The sequence below is a fragment of the Phyllostomus hastatus genome, unplaced genomic scaffold, assembly GCF_019186645.2.
Source record: "Phyllostomus hastatus isolate PE091 unplaced genomic scaffold, TTU_PhHast_1.1 phas_contig_137, whole genome shotgun sequence".
NCBI lineage: Eukaryota > Metazoa > Chordata > Mammalia > Chiroptera > Phyllostomidae > Phyllostomus > Phyllostomus hastatus.
Window position 1 is genome coordinate 955,119 of NW_025333583.1, and position 13,952 is coordinate 969,070.

General features: G+C 47.8%; 1 protein-coding gene across 1 annotated transcript in view; it reads left to right on the forward strand.

Moving 5' to 3' along the window:
• DNER (delta/notch like EGF repeat containing) overlaps positions 1 to 13,268 on the forward strand; it is a 260,889-nt gene extending 247,621 nt beyond the window's left edge. Inside the window, exons 12-13 of the mRNA XM_045855980.1 lie at positions 6,790 to 7,036; positions 12,231 to 13,268. Coding sequence (XP_045711936.1) covers positions 6,790 to 7,036; positions 12,231 to 12,342 — 359 coding nt within the window. The 3' untranslated portion in view covers positions 12,343 to 13,268. The remainder of the gene's footprint in view (positions 1 to 6,789; positions 7,037 to 12,230) is intronic.
• Positions 13,269 to 13,952: the final 684 nt, after the last annotated feature.

Sequence of the window (13,952 nt, forward strand, 5' to 3'; positions counted from 1 at the left end):
AACGCAACGTGTCCACCAGGACTGACGTGAAAGGGAGAACTGACAAGGATCCCGGTTTTCCACTCTTTTGTAAGCTGCTAGAAATCCAACTTTCCAAGGGGCTTTCATCTTATTTAAATTAGTCAGGGCAGTTGGGTCTTTCCTGAAAGCTCCCCCGTGGGGCCTCCCCCCGCCCCCCCACTCCCCTGCTCATCATCTGCTAAGACAGCTCACCCCCTGGTGAGTTTGGAAGGTGGCAAATACTCATACAGAGCCCCGCCTGCTGGCCGGCCTGCCCGCCCATCGGCCTGTCCACCCCCTTCCCGAGCAGGCCTCTCCTCTGCTGCCCGTGGGCGTCCGTGCGGAGTGTTTCCAGAGCGGGGCCCTCACGGGCGGTCCGCACGGCCTCTGTTGGAATGGCTGGTTCATGGTGTGTGTCTGAGGTGGGGCGCTCAGTGTGAGGGGGCCCTGCTCTTCACAACGGGGGGCCGAGTCCTCCAGCTTGGCCAGGAGTGAGGGTGCCGTCTGGACTCTTCCCTGCTCACTCTTTGTTCTTGCTCTTGGCTCCGAGCTTGAGAGGGAAAGAAAGTAATTATTTTTACGCACTTCCCTCAACCTCCCCAAATGCTCCTGAACAGGATGGTCTTAGGACCACCTGTCCTTGCTGAAGATGGGTGAGAAACTTGCTCTCGTTGAAGAAAGAGACAGGGAGTCCAACAGTGAGAATGCTAAGGGCTGGGATTTGGGGGAGGGCGTCAAGTTCGGTGTGCTGGGGTCTTCGGGGGAAGGCATCACAGACCGGGCCAGCAGGACCTTGCTTCTCACCCTGGCCATGGTGTTTGTCCTGTGGCCGCACTTAGCTGTGCCGAGCCTCAGTGTACTTACCCATAAAATGGGACCAATCTTCATTCCGAAATTTGGTAATTCCATGAAATGACCAATTTTGCACCTTGGGGCAGAATAATATCTATTTATAACTTTTCAATTTTAATTGTGAAGATAATTACATAGGAGAGTATGGATAAGAAGTCAGGAACACACAGGATGTAAAAATCTAAATCTGACTTCTTCCGGTGATGATACGATAGGCAAAACATACGCAAGTAACAAAAAGGGTGAAAGTTGGCTTCCTAGTCTAGCTCCATCATATTCTAGCTCTGTGACCCGTACAAACAAATTTACCTCCTGGAACCTTGTTTTCTCGCTTGTAAAGCAGTGATAGGAAGGTTGCTGTGAGGATGACAGGAGGCAAATAAGTGCGTATTTCTGCTATGCAGTAGGCACTAAATGAATGCTCATTGCCCTTTCTCTTTAACTCTATTCTATTGTCACTCTTGTGCCAGAAGCTATTTCTGGGGAGGATGAACCTCTGCAATCATCTTTTTAGATGATGCACATGCAGGGCGCAGGCCCCCCACCCTGAGCGTCCGAGGGCGGTGGGCCCGGCACACGTGTTGCTCCACACTTGGGCTCTTTGTTTGCCTAGAAGAGCTCTTTCCGTTTGGTGAGCCCGTTTGCATCTCTCCGTTCAGCCAACATGTTAACATAAATGTCGTCACAGGTTAGGCGCTGCAGGTTCCACTGCTGGGTGCCTCCCCTTTGACCCCAGTGTAACAATGGCGAACACGTGTGGGCGGTGTGCGATGACACGTGTAGCTGGAGTCGGTGGCCAGGGTCTGCATCAGATGGAAGGACTCCAAGAACCAGGATGCGAGCAGTCTGGCATGTCAGCGGGCAGGGGAGGTAGAGAGGCCTGCAGTCCTGTGGGAGCCATGCACCCACGGAGGTCTCTTTCTAACCCTGAGTGTCTGGGAGTTTCTGAAGTGGCCAGAAGCCAAGAAGGGGGTGCCTAGGTGGTACAGGTTCAGGTCGGTAGATCTCAACGGGAAAGCTCAGGCGTGCACAGAGAGGAGAGACAGCCAAGGCCCACACAGCTGTGTGGCCTGGACGGCTGCTGCGTTGTCAAAGGCAGTGACGGAGCACCCCTGGCCTGACCTCTGCCTCCAGAGGCCACCTCGCTCACCTCCCTTCCTCTCTCTGCCTCAGCCACATGGTCCTGCTTTCTCTTCCTTGAACAGGTCAAGTTGATTGCTGCCTTCAGGGTCTTTGCCTGGGCTGTCCTTATGCCGGGAACATGCTTCCCTTGGATTTTAGCACGGCTGTCTTCCCCTCAGCATCCAGATCTCCGCTTGAGTTCATGCCCACCCTGAACACTGAGTCCTCACAGGGAAGGGCACCGCACGTGAAAATGAGCCAGCCTTTTCTGCTGCCGTCACTACAGACTCTGCTACCTCAGTAGGATTTACGTGCACATTAGTACCGATTTAGTGGTTCCATTTTGGGGGCTGCCTCCTGGCCCCAGTATTCATCCTAATAATAAATGTGTCTTAGAAATTTGCCCCATTAGAGATACTGTCTGGCTCCAAATCAGTAAAAAGAAGCAGAAATCAAGCAGACCATACTGATTTATCAAAACCATCAACAAAATGGATCCAAAACTACCCTAAAATGATCCTTCAAATACCCGCATTTTTTAGACCATAAGATGCACCTAGGTTTTAGAGGAGGAAAATAGGAAAAAAAATTTTGAAGCAAAACATGTGGTAAAATATTTAATAACATAAATAACATAATATTTCACCAATGTAAATGTAAACAGAACTCAATAGCAGCATTAACAACCATTGTTCCTCCCAAATTTGGGGGGGGCGGGGAAAGTGTGTCTTATAGTCCAAAATATGGTAGTTCTGGTGTTCACTTATTCTGAGGCAAATACAAACCCTATACAAACCCAAATTCTGGAAATTAAGCAAATAACCCTGGTGAAATCTTACTTTTCTGTCACTCATTCTTACAACCTTGGGCCTGATTACATTTTTTTTTAAATTTTAACAAAATTTTTGCCTTCCTGGAACCAAGGTCTAAAAATCAGAGTTCCCATGAGTTTTTACACAGCAGTGCGGTGTGTCACTGGTGTGGGTGCCACAGGATTCACGCAGTCAGAGTCACACTCAGTCTTGCCATTGGCACGTTATAGACACTAACCGGTTGAATCTGTGGTTAAACTATCGAGTTACTGATTCTCTGCGGGTAAGAAATAGGAAAATAGACTACCTTGGATTCATGCATTCAATCAATAAAAATGCTAAATGTGAGAGCCCTTTGGAAAACACAAAAAACCTCAAACAAACGGAGTCTAAACCAAAACACAAGTGATCCCTCAGACCCGTCAGCGTGACACTTTTTCCCCCGAGCAGTTGGCGTGCATGTGTTTCTGGTCACGCACCTGCTGGGGCGGCTGAGGTCATCCCTTCCAGCACGGGCGGGCGGGCGGGCGCTGGGTTCTTCCCTGAGCCACGCTGTAGCGCTGTAGCCGACGTAGCCAATGATTCATGCGCGGAGACTCCCAGGATGCGGCGGAGCGATGACTTATGGGAGCGCTCCTGGGTCGCAGACGGCAGCTGCAGCCACCTGGTGCAGATGTGTTTGCCGCTTCTCCGGCCAAGTGTTGGATTCGATCAGGTCCAGCCTGGCTGCGAACCTGACTGGCCTGCAAAGCAGCCACCTTCCCTTGTCAGAGCGATTTTAGATGAGGGTAAGGTGGGTGAAGCAAAGGGTGGGGCGGGGCGAGAGCGAGAAAATCCGAGGTTTTAGGAGAAATTTTGAGAAAGTTTTCCCAAAAGGCTAAACAGCTTGGAAAGCAGAGTTTTGGAAAACAGAGCAGATGGTCAGAAACACAAGCAGTTTAGGCAGCTCATCAGGCCTGGGCCAACGTGCCGAGCGCAACAGCCAGTGCAGTTGTCTTTACGCCGTAGCAGCCTGGTGGTTGTGCGTTCCCTGTGTATACACAACAGGAGGTGTGAGCCGTTTAGGTGACGCTGTGCACCAACCCTGAGGTCGCACCACTCACGTGGCCCTGCCGTAGCCATCAGGTCTGAGCCCTCCACCACGCTGGAGCAGAACACGGCGCTGGCTGCCTTTCTGCTGAGGCTAAAAGGCTGTCGGAGCAGACTCTGTGAGTGTTGGACTCCAGCCTATGACTGGAGTTTTCAGAGAATGTCGAAATACTTGGAAGTCAAGTGAGTCACGCTTCTCCTTCAGCCAGAAAAATGAGTTGTGTCTCTCCGTGTGCACCAGATCATGCCAAATGAAATGACTGCCGATGTGGGCGTTGAGTCCTGGTTCTAGTTTCACAAAACACCTTCTCTCTTCCATCACGTCCATTTCTTCGCAGTGGTTTCTGTCGGTCCGTCTGCGTGTGTGTGAGCTGGCACTGACGAAGCCATGCCTGCACGAATGGCCGGTCTTACGGCTCTGTGGGCCCTGTGGGCTCTGTGGGCTTTGTGAGCCAGACTAGACTTCAGGCAAAGCTAGACTTCAAGGGCGAGTGTTGGTGAAACGCTCAGGAGTCGGCAGCTCTGGATGCAAACTCAGAAGTCACGCCAGTTGTCCCGTCCCTCTCAAGCTCTCAGGAGCCATCCAGGCTTGGGCCATGGGCTGTGGTTCTATTAGGTGCCTTGGAGAGGGGTCTGCACGCCTGGATCCTTGAGCTCATCTGCAGACTGTACCTTTTCAAGGTAAAGAAGAGCAGATTCTCGGATTCCATGGTCACCGAAGATGTCACGAAGACGAGGCTGTGAGAGCCCAGAGGTTGCAAATACTCTCACCTACATGCAGCCATGAGAAGAATCTGGAGGATTTCCCGGGAAGACAGGCCCATTCCCAGCCAGCCCCTGAATCCCGTTTTCAGGCACCCAGAGTCCTAACGTGGAAGCGATGGCCTGGAGGGGATGGTGGTGGTGTGAGCAGGGAAGGCAGCGTCTTTTCCAAGTGAGGCAACTTCTCTCAGGTCTCACCTAGCCCTTCTCATTTTCGCAGCTGTCTTTCAAATCCTGGTCACATCATGCAGAGCATTGCATTTGCGTGCAGGTCTGTAAGCAGGACCCGTGCCAGACACAGAGATTATACTCCGTCTCCTCGCCTTTCCCCCTGCACAGACAGGCTGGTGCCTTTAGAAAGGGCCCAGGGCAATGTTCGGTGAGTCTCAGCTCGGGGCCTGTGCCTCAGAGGACCCCGGCCACTTCTCTTCATCCTTTTGTCTCCCACCACCAGGGGGCTCCTCGGTAGGGACCCCCCACCACATGGCTGGTGGTGGACTTTCTTACAGTTTTCTTTTTTTTTTAAGATTTTATTTATTTATTTTTAGAGAGGGAAGGGAGGGAGAAGGAGAGAGAGAGAGAAACATCAATGTGTGGTTGCTGGGGGCCATGGCCTGCAACCCAGGCATGTGCCCTGACTGGGAATCGAACCTGCGATGCTTTGGTTCACAGCCTGCACTCAATCCACTGAACTACGCCTGCCAGGCCGACTTTCTTACTTTTTTAAACATGTTTTCTAACTTATGTTCACAGCAAGCCCATGAGGTATATGTTGCTCTTTTTTTATCTCACAAATGAAGACACTGAGGCTCAGGGAGGTCACGCGAGGGTCACAGCTGGGATTGAAAGCAAGGTTGGTGTGATCCCAGGCCCTCACTCCTGCCGCTCGCTACCCTGGAGGATAATCCTGTGGGTGCTTTCTTCAAATACTTTATTGATTACTTTTTTCATTAACACAAAAGGAATACACTCTTTGTAAAAAGCTGGAAAATGTCTAAGAGCTGTGAAGGAGGACATAAAAGTCACTTGTAATTCTGCCTTCCTCTGCGGGAGGCAGAGGTTAAGATCTTGGGTCAAGACTTGCATTTGACGGAATCACCCAGGAAGCGATACCAGGCTCCTAGGCCTCCTCTATCGAGTAGGGGGAGAGGATAATCCATCTTCTGGCAGTTGTGATGATTAAGGGAGGTGTTTGCAAGGAGCCTCATCTATAGTAAGAAAACAGCGAATGTTGATTCGTATTGTCACTGCATTCTTCAGAGCTCCTTGGTGTGCGGATGGATAGTTTAAGCTTGCACGCACTTGTACTACACAACCAGGTCCTGCTTGGCAACCTTCTTTAGTTCTCTTACTGCGTGATGAGCACTTTTCCATCTTGCCTAAGAGTGGACTATTTAGGTTCTTTCCCACCTTTTTACTTTTATTCGTTGTTTCATTCATTGTGGGATAAAGAGAGAGAATGGGAGCGGGTACTCCAGCTATATCTGCAACATTTTATTACTTGAGGAAAAAAACACTGAAACAAAACTCCTAAAAGATGAACATTTATTAGCTTTGGTGAGTACATGGATGTGTGGGCCTGTTTTCTGAACATTTTTCTAAATGTGTAATAGTTGATCATTTAACATTTAAAAATTACAAGGCTGAGATACACATCTTTATGCACAGGGCTTTGCACACTTATGTGACAAATTCCCCAGTGTAAATTCTAAAAATCGGAACTGTTTTGTATAAAACCACATCCTTTGTTTCCACATAAGCATTGTGTATCAGTTTGTGCAGCCCTCGTTTCTGTACCCTTGTCAATTGTGGTTATCAAAAACTTTAAGTCTTGTTTGGGAACTGATAGAGGAATTGCATTTAAAAAATAAGTAGGAAGCTACACAATGTTCTGTGTGTATTTCTTTGGTGGGTTCCTTTTACATCTTGTACCCGTTTTTTTAATGGCATGTTCATGGTTTCTCTTAATGATTTGTAATAGGTCCTTATGTATTAGGGATATTAGCCCTGGGTCTGGAAAATTCGTAGAAAATAAACCTTCCCAGTATAGGATGGTCCTTAAATTTTAAGTGACCCACGCAGGGACAGGAAAGACCTTTCCACATCAGAGGCCACAGCTTGTTTCCAGCCATTTGCTTGTTTCCGCTTCCAGACCTCCAGTGGAAGTCCGGCCACATGGCGGAGAGTCTCACCAACATGCCCAGGCACTCCCTGTACATCATCATCGGCGCCCTGTGCGTGGCCTTCATCCTGATGCTGATCATCCTGATTGTGGGGATTTGCCGCATCAGCCGCATCGAGTACCAGGGCTCCTCCAGGCCGGCCTACGAGGAGTTCTACAACTGCCGCAGCATCGACAGCGAGTTCAGCAATGCCATCGCCTCCATCCGGCACGCCAGGTGGGCCGCTGCGCGCACGCGAGGGAGGAGGGCCGAAGGAGAGGCTGCTTTCACGCTGGCCTCTCGGGACCAGGGTTGTGTTGTAAACGGCACTTGACACCCACAAGGGAGATGGCACAGAGTAACACCCGGGTTCAAGGTGCTGTTGAACCTGTTGAGTTTTGTTGGGGGACAGATGATGAGGCTGCTTCGTAAGCAAAGCTCTTTTCATTCGCTGCTAGCTTTCTGTTTTCACTGGATGCAGTCACTCATTAATTTGTGGTCGCCTGTGCCATAAAATATTCAATTCCTAGTCAGTGTGTATGAATCATTTCTAGATGATTTCGCTTTTGGAATGTCTTCAGCCTTGTTGGTCTTCACACAGTCAGTGTAGATCTAAATTATTCCACGTGATTTAAGGGATTCCTTAAAAAATGGCAAACAGCCGTCCTTTCTCTGTCGGAGTCTGTGTTCTATGAACCAGGTCCTTTTCTGGAAGAAAGACTCTCAGAGGGACAAGCAGCTGGCGTGATGTCACAGAAGGGGTGTGAGTTTGGGTGTCTGAGGTACTTCACGGAGCCCAGCTACCCCATTTCCTGACTCTGGGGTTTAGGTTATTTAACCTTCCACGGTACAGTGTCCTCAGCTGTAGAAACAGATAACTCCACCTCCTAAGGGAGGTATGACAGTCAAATCAAATGACGGATAATGAAGGAGTATTTAAACAGATTCTTCTCCAAATCTATCATAACACTAAGAAAATCAGCTAATCTAACATTTTGTTGGCTTTTTCAAAGGATACTTATTACAAAAAATGGTGATACTTCATGGTAAAGAACACCATCTTTCCTTTTAATTGATGAAACAAGTGAAAGTACACAATTCGGAAAGTCAGTGTGCTACAGTAAAAATGGGCAGAGCTTGGCGTCTTAAACTTGAGGCTCAAGGGATCCCTCCATGCGTTAGTGGGGTTGTTGCAGATTGATATCAATCACGATACAAGAGGATCCAAGTTCTGTCTGAATGGCATGGGAGCTCAGAAGTTCAGAAGGTTTGCTAGCTTCAAAAGGAAAGCCCCAGAGCCAACACTCAGATCTTACAGCGATCTAGCCAGGCCAGTGGAAGCAAAAGCCAGACCCCGGCTTCCAGGCAGAGGAGCCAGTTGGCAGACACAGAACATCTGCCCTGACACCTGCGCGAGCCTCCCTCTTACAACCGTGAGTGAGAGAAGAGTTCCACCTTTTCCAAGTCGGGCCCGACACAGCTGCCCGTCACTGCCTCCTTCAAGACTCAACTCGGCAGCACAGCTTCCAGGAGGCCCTGAGACCCATTCCTGCAAATCTCATCTTAATTGTTTACTTGATTCATTTTCCCACAACCTATGCATAAAGAGCAGTGGCTTTTTTATTGTTTTAACTTTGGTGGGTCCTGGCACATAGCAGCCTTCCTAAAACGGGAAGCCTTACTCAACTTTGGTCTGAAGTGGATGGGTGATCTTGGTTCGTGGTTGATGGAGGATGTCCTCCTCTGCCCAGGAGAGAGATTCATCTCCGAGCCCCAGCTTGGTGAGTAAGTGGTACCAGCCTGTAGGAGTCCTGGCAGCATCCAGAAATCAGTGGGGGAGAGATCAAGGTTATGAAAAGGAGGGGAGAATAGACAAGTTCATTTGTTGTTCAAGAGTCTCCGGAGGGGTGCTGGAAGCAACCTAAGTGCTCACCGGCAAACGAATGGATCAAAAAACTATGGTCCATTTACACAATGAAATACTACATGGCAGAAAGAAAGAAGGAGCTCATACCCTTTGCAACAGCATGGGTGGAACTGGAGAGCATTATGCTAAGTGCAGTAAGCCAGGCAAATACCATATGAAAGGCCATTTATCTTTCATACCAGGTGAAAGACAAATACCATATGATCTCACTTGTAAGTGGAACCTAACCAACAAAACAAACAAGCAAGCAAACTATAACCAGAGACACTAAAATTAAGAACACACGGACAGTAACCAGAGGGGAGGTGGGAGGGGATAATGAGGGGAAAAGGGGGAAGGGTTTTCAGGAACATGTATAAAGGACACGTGGACAAAACCAAAGCGGGGTGGGATCAAGGATGAGAAGTGGGGATGATTGGGGTGGGGTAGGGAGTGGTAGGAGGAAAATGGAGACAACTGTACTTGAACAACAATAAAAAAATGTGAAAAAATTAGTTTCACAGCGTAAAATGCCCCAAACCGTTAAAAAAAAAAGGAGTTCCCAGAGGACTTTATGCACCGGGAAGGAGCAGAATCTATGACTTTATCCCGAGATGTACTAGGAGACGTGAGACATCAGATTCTCCCACCCCAAGAGGGGTCGCTAGCTAGGTAAGATCCTTGTGCATTCGAGAGGGGGAATATTTTATTTCAGCCTCAGACTAGTTGAAACTGAATCCTTCTGGGATTCCTGCTTATATAGCCCACTGGGAAGATATTTACTGAATAGTGTTGGAAGGAAAGGATAAACTTGAAAGCATTTGCAAACCTGGTTCTTATTTGGTGCTGATTTTTATCGAGACTATTTACTGTAGAGTTCCTAACCAGCAAGCTCCTCCATGCACCAGTGACTGCAGATAAAACCATTGGAGTTACAACAGTACCTCCCCACATATCTGGGAACATGCCCATCAAAAGGTTTATTCAGTTACAACCTGCGGTTTCTACACCGTGGCTTTCTAGAGGCCTGGGCTGGGTCTCTGGCCAGTTGGCCCCATTTCCTCTCTTTTCCTGGAAATTTGGGAAAGGCACTGACAAAACAGAGTGCTTTTGATATTACCCTCTTGCTCGTTTTCAGCAGCGGCCTGTACTTAAAGTTTATTTCATGGCCTGTCTCCCTGCCACTAGCCTGGAGATAACATTGGATCAGAGTGGTACAGCTCAGCAGCCACACAGGACAACTGAGTGGGTCGTCTGTGACATTCACGGGTGACTGAGCAAGGGTGTGGTGACTCTGAGGTCAGCAGTCAGCTGCTGCTGCTGCTGGACTGAGAAGGAGCTCCTCTCTCTTGTCCTAAGAGTCATCTGTTCTGTAGCTGCTTTTCTTCCCCTCTGGATGGAGAGAGTTTGCATTTGGCCGGAGCAACACCATGACTCTCCAAGTACTGGAGCTGCGTCCACATCTTCGGATTACTCACTGCTCCGCTGGCTGTGAATGCCTGATCACGGAAAACAGAGGACATGGTCCCGTTTTTCTCAAATAGCATCTCTCGATTTGGGCCTTTTTCCAGGTCAGACCTACCTGACACTCTGCGGTGGTGTTTGAGCTGCTGACTTTCAGGGGCATGTGAACTAGAAGAATGTCCATTCTGTGATCTGCCTTGTAACTGGTTGCGGTTATCTTTTGTTGGTTCAGTGAAATAAGGTATACCAGACTTGTCACCAAATAGGATGTCTGAGATGCCAGTCACATGGATACTATTGCCGCTGTGACTCAGTTAGTGCTTCCATGATGGTTAACATGGCCAGAACTGTGCTAACTCCTCTGGAGAGAGGGACTCCAGCCTTCAACTACAGCCTCAAAACATTGCACTCTGGGGTCCACACAGTCTCCGGGTCTCTGTGCCCACTCAGTTCTGCCTTTGTAGCAGCAGAGGCATTATGAATGGACACAGGTGTATTCCAATAAAGCTTTATTTAAAAAAACAGGCAACAGGCTGCAATTGGCTTGTGGGCTATAGGGTGCTAACCTGTTGTCTACATTACGCTTTTCTATAGCTTCAAAAATTTGTATACATTTAAAATGAATTCAGTTCATATTCTTGGTGGTGTCTTCTTACCAATGTACTCAGCTATTTTGTGAGAAATAGATTGTCCAAATATTTGCACCTTAAAGTGCCCTCAGAAATTTTCAGACTTGGGAGAAAGACCCCATTGGCTTTTACACTGGCGCACCCCATTGGCACCTCAGGTTATGCTGGCCTCACTCCATGTAGATACACAGACCGTGGACTGGACACATTTATGCACGCACAAGCTCAGCCCTTCAGGGAGGCGTCGCCTTTTAGACATGATTTTATTGAAAGCTTTTTAACGTGGCAATAATAGCTGTGGTTTCTCGGCAGGATGCTTTAACTTTTTATTTCTGCATTTTGCCCGGTATCCATCTGACATGGTTTATGCCTACGTGCTTCCGAAGGCCAGTAAATCTTGAGTGAATGGGAATACGAGATCAGAGACTATTTAAAAACAAAAGATCACATGAAAAATGCAATGTTTCTCATTTCCCACTTGATTCTACTTCTCATCTCTGTACGTGAGAAGGCAGACTTTTCAAGATACGAAGGAAATAAGTAGGAAAGGGGAAGGTGAGGTGTAAGCCATGAGAAATACGCCCCTTGGTGTCCTGGGATGCTCACCCTAGCACCCTTTTTAAAATTTTAGCTTCTTTTAAAATTTCTTTTTTAACAGGACCTGTTGGACTTGAGGCGGTTAAGAATGTTGTGTCTAAAAGGCAGGAGGGGGGGTGTGGGTTAGTGTGGAAGATTGTTTAAACCCCGTTGCACACCAGGGGTTTGCAGGGAAGGTGAAATACACAGATATGCAAATCTGCCGGGACAGCGGCTCTGCGCTCAGAGAAGCAGCAGTGGCGTGTGTGTACGTGGGTGCTGCGGAGTAATAGGTGGGTGGGACTGGATGGCACGTTCTGTGGACAAACACCTTATTTGAAGTCATTCCCTCCTTTGTCCCTTCCCCTTGTCTCAGGGCCTCAGATGACTGCTGAGTCTTCACAGCCCGCCCATAGTCCCACGGGGAGGCTGTCTGCCCACGGTCCACAGGAGACTGCCCCGCCACTGTGCATGCCGGCTCTACGCCGCGTGTCAAGTACACTTGCCGCTCCCAGGCCTTCTGGGTCTCAAAGGGAAAAGACAAATCAATACCCATTCATCTAAGTCCTGTTGTAGAGCTGTCGGGCCCGGCCGCTTTGCCAAGATTTAACCTACAGGCTTCAACATTAATTCAGACTCTGCGCTTGGTGAAATCCGTTTCTTGCCTCCTGCACCGAAGACTAATATTTGTGCTCATTTCGGGTTCCTGTGAGGAAGTCTGTCCTTGCTAGAGAATATATTTTTGTAGTTCCGTTTGGTTCTTGAACATAAGTTATTCCTTCCATTTGCCTTTAGTAGGGCTTGAGATCCAATATGTATCTAACCAGAGTCCTCTGTGCCTTCCCTGTGCCTTCAGGTTTGGAAAGAAGTCCCGGCCCGCGATGTACGACGTGACCCCCATCGCCTACGAGGACTACAGCCCCGATGACAAACCCTTGGTCACACTGATTAAAACAAAAGATTTGTAATCATTTTTTTGGGATTATTTTTCAAAAAGATGGGATAACTACTACACTCATTGAAATATTTTTAAGAAAATAAAAAGCTTAAGAAATTTAAAAATGTCATAGCTGCTCCAGAGTTTTCGGTAGAATACGGAAGAACTAATTTTTCTGCAGCTTTTAGTTTGGAAAAAAACATATTTTAAAAACAAAATTTGAGAAGTCCATAGACTACGTTTTCATGTACCTTCAGCTCTCTAAACCGTATACTTTGACTAGTGTGTGGTCTTTTCATGGCAGGTGCTGTCACGACACCCAGATTCCTTTCTAGGGTGGGTCCACAATAAGTCTAATCAAGGAGACGTTTCTAGTTGACGTGCGAGTGCCGGCTTTCCGAGTAGAGTTAGGAAACACGTAGAGTATGACGCATAGTGCAGTATACCCATTACTTAAAAAAAAGAAGTCTGAGATGTTTGTTTTGTGAAAAAGAAACTAGTTACCTTCACTATTCCTAACCCGAATGAAATTAGCCTTTGCCTTATCCTGTGCATGGGTAAGTAACTTATTTCTGCACCGTTTTGTTGAACCTTGCGGACACATTCTCTTGTGTTTGTTTTTGTCATTTTCGTAACGGTCGTCAAGCTAGGCCTTGACAACGTGCATCGCGGGAGGGCCTAGTCGGGCAAATTATGATCGAGTTGGATCTATATTTTGTTTTAAAAGTCAAGGGTTTTTTTTTGTTTTTTTTTTACTGTGAGTAAATTAAATTTACGTTGGAGTTGTCCGTTGCTAAGAGGTAGTAAATGTAAGGGGGTACGGGTCCCTTCTGTAGTATTTCTCATAGTGCATCTTTATTTATATCCGGGACATTTTCGTGGCTGTATTTGATTGATATGTGCTTCTTCTGGTTCTTGCTAATTTCAAAGAATATTGAATAAATGTTACCAAGTCAAGGAAGCCCTTGTGTCTCGTTCTTTTTGAATGATAACGAACGCTTTGGATTTCATATTGATTGTCCAGTAAACCATCCTGCTAGGTTTCACACTTCAAATATTCCAAGAACATTTCTGTGGCTGCCAGAGCCATTCCCTGGGCCTTCCAGAACCTTCCTGACCTCCTCTTTGTCAGTGAACCACCCCTACCTTCTCACAAACGGCAAGGGTGGGAAGTGAAGAACAAGAATTCCCATCTTCCCTTTTGCAGCAGAATTTGCCAGTGAAACGCAGCACGGGTGACGACCGAGCTCCAGAAGCGCTTCTCAGCGCGCTGTGCGGGGCGGCGGATTCTCCAGAAACATCTCCCACGCTGCTCTCCCGAGGACGGGGCGTCAAACTGCCTGAGCAAATAGCAACTTGGTCCTTAGAAACCCAAAGGCCACTGAGCGCCAGCCTGGGCTTAATTCTGCTTTGCATGTGCATGCTTTGCAGAAGTCCCGGAGTCATTGGGTAAGGCCGGGAGAAGCCCTGACATCAGAGGCCGGGGAGGGTCTTAGGCAAAAAAGAAGTATTTAAGATACTTTCCCTTCCCTCTCTTCCCTCAAAACATCTGTCCCTGATCCTACAAATGACATCGCAGTACACCCACTCTCTGATGATTAAACAAGAGTGCAAAATGTTAATATTTTTAGTCTAAACATT